The sequence below is a fragment of the Lampetra planeri genome, chromosome 19, assembly GCF_965212315.1.
Source record: "Lampetra planeri chromosome 19, kcLamPlan1.2.h2, whole genome shotgun sequence".
In the NCBI taxonomy this organism is placed as follows: domain Eukaryota; kingdom Metazoa; phylum Chordata; class Hyperoartia; order Petromyzontiformes; family Petromyzontidae; genus Lampetra; species Lampetra planeri.
This window is the reverse complement of record NC_136125.1, coordinates 7,214,595-7,223,083: the sequence shown is the minus strand read 5'-3', so window position 1 is coordinate 7,223,083 and position 8,489 is coordinate 7,214,595. Positions and strand designations below refer to the sequence as shown.

At 53.9% G+C, this 8,489-nt stretch overlaps 1 protein-coding gene across 3 annotated transcripts; it reads left to right on the top strand.

Moving 5' to 3' along the window:
• The first annotated feature begins 5,059 nt into the window (after positions 1–5,059).
• Positions 5,060–6,679, top strand: LOC144724169 (BTB/POZ domain-containing protein KCTD8-like). Of its 3 annotated transcripts, none has more exons than XM_078603093.1 (2): positions 5,060–5,789; positions 5,874–6,679. In XM_078603093.1, exons 1-2 carry the CDS (start codon positions 5,277–5,279, stop codon positions 6,234–6,236), a joined length of 876 nt encoding a protein of 291 aa, XP_078459219.1. In that variant the 5' UTR covers positions 5,060–5,276; the 3' UTR covers positions 6,237–6,679. The 3 variants fall into 3 exon arrangements, with proteins under 3 accessions (XP_078459219.1, XP_078459218.1, XP_078459217.1); XM_078603092.1 differs by having other exon boundaries at positions 5,829–6,679; XM_078603091.1 differs by having other exon boundaries at positions 5,060–6,679.
• The last annotated feature ends 1,810 nt before the right edge of the window (positions 6,680–8,489 follow it).

The following is an 8,489-nucleotide window of genomic DNA, read 5'->3' as shown; positions in this document are numbered from 1 at the left end:
AAACGCTCGTTCTACAACTCACGCAAATGTCCCTGTCCCATCATTATGATCTTTAGTTTGCACACGACTGTGTTGTCTCGTGACAAACAACGGCGGACGCATCAACAGCGTTATACGCAGCAATGCATTTTACCGTCTAATTATGTTGAATACCGTGCAGGAGAAATGTTTAATATAGGCTGGGGAACATCAGCACCACGTTGCGACGGCAAAGCACACGGATACACACCGTGCAACGAATGCCTTGCTAACACCGCATTGCATCGAGGCGTGGACACGTGATCTCGCTGTCTTGTGACCTTAGTAATCTGGGGGGGGGGGCAGGGGACAGAGCGCAAGGGTCGCGGGGCCTCGGGGGGGGGCATGCGTTGGGACATGTGATCTTGATTGGGGGGCACTCATAGCAAAACAATTGAGGAACATCGATTTTAATGAGCACATTTGCCACACCAAGTGATGTTTTTTCTAGCCAGCAGATGGCGCTAACAACCCACCGCCGCTAAGGGCCGCCAATGAAACGTTTCAGCACCACGCCCGAGTGGACAGCGACAGAATGGACAGCGCCTGACAGAGGCTACTGTATATATGCATTGGTCCCTAAATAATTTTACCCCGTGGCACGGCGCGGGAAGTTGGAGCAGAGTCCATGATTTATTGTATGGAAAAATAAAAAGGAACGTAAACGGGAAGAGAGAAGAGAGAGAATGGGAAATAGGAGGAAAAGTATGGGAAGTGGAACGGAAAATGGGAGCAAAGGGTCAGGGAAGATGAGGATAGGGCCTTGACGTTGCTACAAGGAGGAGGAGGAGGAGCAGCGTCTGATGTTATAGGGGGCGGCAGTGATAGGGGAGGTATTCATAGTGGGCGTGGTCACACATAGGTCACGTGATTTACAGGAGGCTTGAGCTGCTTTATTCACAGTATATAGATGAGCCCAGAGCAGACATTTCACTTATACTGACCACCTGCGGGAGGCATCACTTGAGTGATTCTAATCTTTCGATTTAAAGCTTTCGTGACTGCAGGGATTCATCTTCTTGGTTCTTTCGGTAAAGTCACGTAGAAGGGAAATAATAAAATAATAAAAATAAAAACATTATAAAATACAATTCTCACGACGTTTCGGCCACAACGCAAGCAGCCGTCCTCAGGTGAAGAACAGGTCTGTCTGTCAGACGCTGTCTTTGTGTGTGGCCAATGACAGTAAATGGTGTGATAACCACTTGAAATTAGTGGGTTAACAGATAATTCACTCGTATTGGCCAGGTAAATACATCGGTGCGACAACAGTTGTTGCTACTGTAGCTGGCACTGGTATCTTCTCTCGCCCATGGAATTCATGCCAAGTGCAGCTGTGGTATAGAATCATTAATTAGACCTCTCCGTTCGTTGATCAACACACAAAAAAACGTAATATGTGTTTTAGTCTTTCAGCCTGTGTGGACTTTCCGGAACAATCATCAAACGCTGAACCAGTTTTGGCCTCCCGCGTCTCATCAGCAAACTCAGCCTTGTTAAACACATACGACTCGGTTACCAGAGCACTCCACCTTCATTACTCAATAAAATGTTTGGTGGGCTTTACCTGGTAAGATAAAACGTAATTTTGCTTTATTTGTATATTTTACGTGCTTAGTTTACCTTTCCTATACTTTGCCCTCCTATCGTGTTTTTGTATTGTTTGGTGTTGTAACGTTCTGACCTGCCCCTATTGGAAATCTGTGAAAAAGAGCTTTATAGCTCATCGGATTCCTCCAGAAACACATTCCTGCGGAGGGAGCTGGTAGGAACGTTGGGTTGCTCTGTCAATGGCCAGGGTCAACGGCGGCGTGGTGTATTCCGCAAATATGCCCGACTGTGAGGGCGGGCACAAGCCGGCGTGAGTAGGTTAAACGTTGAGTTTTATGAGGGCACCACGGGGTGACCAGCCCCTCCCCACCCAGCCCCACCCCTCCCACCCCCCACCCAGCCCCACCCTCCCCACCCAGCCCCTCCCTCCCCACCCTCCCCACCCAGCCCCTCCCCACCCTCCCTCCCCACCCAGCCCCTCCGCACCCTCCCCTCCCCACCCAACCCCTCCCTCCCCACCCAGCCCCTCCCTGCACGACGGACACAATAATCCCCTGTGGGCTGGTGTAATCAGGAGGTTCCTACCAGTATAAATACATATTCTTATTGTGTTGGCAGCGGTGCACAAGCACAATTAACAACAAAAAACAACTCAACTCTACACATTCGTCAATGACACTTTGGCCTTTTGATTAACAATATATGATAGGCGACTTTTTGGGAAATGCCCCTCTTTCATAGAAAACTAGAGAGGCCACTGATATAGATTGGATTGGAGTTGGAAACTGCGTTTAACATCACGGGGCCTGATACGAATTACATTTAAACAACATTTCCTGATGAACCTTCACTATGGGGCCTTATTCAGCGCTAAGAGCAGTGTTTTATTGGTTTTAATGCATTGTACGTTTGGAGTACACGTACAGAATCCGACCAAGTGGCTCAGCGGTAGATTGAGCGGCCATAGGAATGTGGATACTTCCTCCACCTCTGGCTCAGCGCTGCAAACAGGAGATGAACACCAATGCCGCAATGCCTCATTTGAGCAGAAGATCGCTTTGGCTAGCAGGGAACGGATTAGACCGGGCTGTGGTCGGTCTCACACGAGAACGATTGTAAGTTGAGAGTACGTTACGTAAACCTCCCTGCGCGCCACACATTTACATTAAGTGCCGTAATGGCGCATCTATGAATATCAATTATTAAGCTCACGACATAGTAATTGAATCACGTGGGTAGAGGAATCGTTGTGTCGATTCGCATGCGTTTGTTTTTATGGGTCGTCGATGTCGCAATAATCAGCACACTGCGCTCGGCTACGAACCTGGCCACCTGTTGTCGATTCCCGATCGATTCCCGGTCACGGTGTCTGAACCGATCCTGGGCTCCCCCAGCGCCTGTATTTCATCAACTCGCACTAACCGGCGTGGCGAAGTTTGGCCAAACAACCCCCACGACAGACACTGGGTGGGGAGACCTTCAGCGAGCAGCGGATTAACAAAGGACTGACAATGAGTATTGTTTTTCGATTTAAAGCTTTCGTGACTGCAGGGATTCATCTTCTAGGTTATTTCGGTGAAGTCACGTAGAATGGAATAATAAAATAATACAAATAAAACATAATAAAATAATTCTCACGACGTTTCGGCCACAACGTAAGTAGCCGTCCTCAGGTGGAGAACAGGTCTGTCGAGGAGACTCTGTCTCCACCTGAGGACGGCTACTTGCGTTGTGGCCGAAACGTCGTGAGAATTATTTTATTATGTTTTATTTTTATTATTTTATTATTTCCATTCTACGTGACTTTACCGAAAGAACCAATAAGATGAGTATTGTTTTTGCGTGCGTTGTATGTAATGGGTTGGATGACTCCATGTGGCATCTCGTGACCTATATATATCAACATGCAATTATAAAGATAAGCAATTCTCAAATCGAATCATGATTTTTTTAAATCGCGACAATTCATAGCATTTCCGCAGATTGAATCGCCATATCTCTAACGTACGTATATCTATCTTAATCAGCTTAAGCCTCCAGTGCATCACGTGACTTCTTTGTGGCCACCCCCACTCTGAACCCATCCCCTCTCCCCGCCGCCCACTGTGAAAACAGACTCTATTCCGTGTAGCAATGTCGAGGGAGGCCCCGATGATGCAGTTTCTTCCTCCCTCTCCTCATATATCCTGAAACATTTGCCCCCGTTCTGCGTTCCTTTTCCAATAATTTTTCTCTCATTTATCATTACTTCTCTTCCCTTTCCCGTTCCTTTTCCGTATCCCCATGAATTCCAACCTTGACCCTACTCCCCTTCCCGTGGTGTAGCCACGGGTACAACGTTGCTAGTAGAGTGAAATTGCTCAGGTCAAGAGGTCATCAAGGCCGATGTCTCTGATGCCTTGTGATATTCCCCATTAGACTACTGCTGGGATATAAAGGTGTCCAGTAGATGGCAATAGATAAAACACGTGGGATCGTGAACCCTTCTGTGCGGACCTCTTATAATAAGGTTGTTTTCCCCCTCCTATAGGTATGGTGGGTGTCCTACAGGTTCTCCGATTTCTTTCCACACAAATAGGTTTGTTATTTTATAAAACACTGAATCGGGTGAACAATCTAAACGAAGTGCCGGTCGTGCAGTGGGCAGCGCGTTGTGCTGCGCTATGAACCCGGAAACGTGAGTTTGATTCTTTGGCCGTGGCTCTCAACATCGGTGACTCGAGCGAAACACTATCTGCATCGCGTTTGACCTTCCACCACCCGGCCGCCCGCTCTCCCCTTCACCAACGCGCACTGACCAGCGTGGTGAAGTATGGTCAAACCCCCATGAGCTACGCGGCGTTGGGAAACCGATCTTCCAACGGGCGCTGCACATTACATACCGTTCATTACAATCCAATGTAGCGGGACCATCCAGAAACAAATACAACCATAATACTCAATGTGATATGTAGATGGCGCAATAATGTTTTATTAATGACAAATATCCCCCGCTCCACGCCCGATCGCCTTTGTCTCCCCAGTGCTGACATTTACACATTGCACCAGGTACTCATATCAAGGCTGTGAGTGTGTGGAATAACCATTCGTTATTAATCACACACCCAGAAAGCAATCGTCTGCGTCTTTAGCAACGACCGCCGCTGGCACCACGAGGTCGCTCACGCCTGGAGACGCAGCAGCAGCAGCAACAATCACGGCGTGAATGCGGCTGGAGGGAGAGATGGAGCGACCCGCTTTCGTGAGCTCTCCCTCTTTCTTTCGCGCTCTCTCTCTCCCACGCTTCTCTCTCCCTCCCTCCTCCTCTCTCTCGCTCGCTGACCAATAGCGGCTTGTAGCTGCACATCAGCCAATTGAGTCTCTGCCCACCCCCACCCGCCACTCGTGTAGCGAGAGAGAGAAAGAGAGCGAGTTGCGTTAAACGGCTGCCGATCTCAATCGCGTTCACATCAAGCCGGAGCTCGCATTCCGCACCAGCCCTGCAGCCGTAACTCCACATCGCCTCCGGCCCGCGTGAAGCGGCGGTCTCTCCGCGACCCCGACACGCACATCCACCCACACACACACATCGACTCTCTCGCACACACGGACACACGTACGTAGCCCTCCCACAAGTCAAAAACTACGCCTGCACCAACACCACCAGCACAGCCGACGTCGCACGCTGCGACCGAGCACACAAGTTGCTTGACGCCGCGCGAGCAGCAATGGCCCTACCGGACAATGCCAACAAGCTGACCAACGGGGAGGCGACCTCATTCGCCGAGGTCATCGAGCTGAACGTGGGCGGCCAGGTGTACCTGACCCGCTGCGCTACGCTGGTCAGCGCCCCCGACTCGCTGCTCGGTCGCATCTTCTGCGGCAAGCCGGGCGGTGGCGGCGGCGGCGGCGGTGGCGGCGGCGGCTCTCTGGGCGAGAGTCTCTCGCGGGACGGCAAGGGCCGCTACTTCATCGACCGCGACGGTTTCCTCTTTCGCTACATCCTCGATTACTTGCGCGACAACCGGCTCGTCCTACCCGAGCACTTCCCCGAGCGGAGCCGCCTCCAGCGCGAGGCGGAATTCTTCGGGCTCCCCGAGCTGGCCCGCTCGCTGGCCCCGCGTCGCATCAGCACGCAGAACTCCATCACGGACGACGCGTGCGCCAGCGACTGCGACGAGAGTTCGCCGTCCAGCGAGACGACGATCCGCGGAGGAGGCAGCGGCGGCGGCGGTGGCGGTGTCATTGGGACGACCACGTCCCAAAGCTCCGGGCTGCAGTGTGGAGTCGCTGTCGGCAGTGGCGTTGGTGGCGTCAGCTACGAGCGTCGGCCCGGCTTCATCACGGTGGGGTACCGAGGCTCCTACACGGTGGCGCGAGACAGCCAGGCGGCGGACGCCAAGTTTCGACGCGTGGCGCGCATCATGGTGTGCGGGAAGACGGCGCTGGCCAAAGAAGTGTTCGGCGAGACGCTGAACGAGAGCAGAGACCCCGACCGCCCGCCCGAGCGCTACACGTCGCGCTACTACCTGAAGTTCACCTTCCTGGAGCAGGCCTTCGATCGGCTGGCAGAGGCCGGGTTCCACATGGTCGCGTGCAACTCTAACGGGTCCGCGGCCTACGCCGGCGACCTGAGCGAAGACAGAATTTGGACCAACTACACCGAATATGTCTTCTTCCGTGAGTGATGATGATCCTGATGATGATGCTGCGTTGGCACGTGGACTCTGCTTACTAAACTATCGACTCTCCCCACCCCCCTCCACAACCCACAATCCCTTCCCACTCCAACCGCCGCCAATCCTCACTTCTCCTCCTCCTCCTGTAAAATGACCCACGACCGCGCACCGCTAATGACCCGAGTTGAACTCCGAGCGCGGATGCGTGGAACCCCGAGACTTTGTTGTGTGTCCGGCCGGCCGCGCCGACGTCTCTTCCCTCGTCTTGTGAAGACCTTTTATTGTGTGGACCCGAACTGATTCCCTTTGCCCGATCCAACCAGATCCGATCCGATCCTCATTTGTACTGCCTCGGTTCCTTGACTGCTGCTGGTGCTCCTGCCGATGATCGTGCTGCTGACGATGCCTAGATGCTTCTGACCACGTGCGTTCACGCGCCACCGCTCGCATTTATTATTGACCCCTGTGCAAGTATCTCATCCTCCCTGTTTCACACCCCCCCCCCCCCCTCTTGCATTCCCCCCCCTCCCCCCCCCCACGTCTTGAACTTATGTTGCCTTCTTATCGGCTGCGGCAGCAGCGGCGTCAGGCGACATTCATTACGGCAGATGAAAGCACTCTGATCGATTACAACTAAACATAGTGCTGTTTGTTGCTGGTCGCTTTTGGGGCGTGTGCTCAGCAGCCGTGTGAAATTGAAAGTCAGCCCTGTGGCGGGGCCCTGTTTTAAAAAGTGGTGGGGGGGAGGGGGGCGTACAACTCACGGGTAATTGGGGGGGGGGGGGTGGAGGAGGCGACGGTCAATGTTAGACCAGCTTTAAAACAAATTTTAAAACGCCAAACACAATTGGCCACGACGCGATCCCCCAGTAAACATTCCAACGTTGGCCCAACGTTGGGCCAACGTTGGCACGCGATGGCTATGCGCGCGCCCCTTCAATCCAGCGCTGTGGAGGCAGCAGCGAGGGTAGGTGGATCGCACGCGGATGTTGTGAAAACTCCCTTCCCCGTGGCCGTCGAGGAGTAGGAGGGATGGAGGTGCCTCTAGCCCCCCTTGCTGGCTCGCCCAGGAGAGGGCCGTGCAGCCAGTGGAGTCTTCGCCGTCCGCTGTGCGTCTGCTCCGGGGAAGGTGAAGGCTGTTGCTGACCCCTCGCGCGCGTGGGGAGTTCTGCTCACTCCCACGAATCTAGAGACTCGTCGATTCATTGGCTGAAAAGATCTTAACATTTAACAACAACAAAACCTTCAACATAGCGGCAGGACCCTCCTGAAAAGCAGCCCTGCGACTCAGTGTGGCTGTTATGGATAAATAAGTCAACTCCAGTACTGTTATCACGTGGTTGGGAAGCTGTGGCCCAACGTCGGCCCACCGTTGGGCCAACGTCTGATAGTAACCAAGCTCATTCCCTCGTCACGCTTTCCGCTCGTGCTCTCACCTCCCCGTGTACGCGACGGGGGTGGCGACGGCTTCGAGAGGCCTCCGTGCAGCGGTGGATAGATCATAGCGGCTGGCGCTGATGGCGATGTGACGCCAAACGGAACGAACACGAAGGGAAGACGATGGGACCATGCCATGCCCTGTCGCGCATTCTGCCCTCGCTCTCACCTGCCGCCGCCGTGTGTGTGTGTCGCGTGTGTGTCGCGTGTGTGTGTGCCGCGAAGGCTGTGACGGCCAGCCGCTTGTTGCCATCGTCACTCGCGTTCACTAGCGGACCAATGTTTTGAATAGAAATGTTTAGAAGAGGGGAGCGGTGGTGGCGGTGGGTGGTGGTGGTGGATGATGGTGGTGATCGTGATAGGTGGTAGTGGTGGGTGGTGGTGGTGGTGGTGGTGGAAGGTAGTGGTGGCGGTGGGTGGTGGTGGGTGGTGGTGGTGGGTGGTGGTGGTGGTGATCGTGATAGGTGGTAGTGGTGGGTGGTGGTGGTGGTGGAAGGTAGTGGTGGCGGTGGGTGGTGGTGGTAGGTGGTGGTGGGTGGTGGTAGTGGGTAGTAGTGGTGGGTGGTGGTGGTGGGTGGTGGTGGTGGGTGGTGGTAGTGGGTAGTAGTGGTGGTGGCGGGTGGTGGTGGTGGTGGGTGGTGGTGGGTAGTAGTGGTGGGTGGTGGTAGTGGGTAGTAGTGGTCAGCGTTCAGCAGCCGGCGCGGGGTAGGCTCAGACCCCCTTCAGCAGCAGCACCACCCGCTCCCCGAGGCGACATCACGGCACACAGTGTCGCTCCCACGACTTCACAAACGAAGGAAACAGCCCCACAGACAGATGCCACGT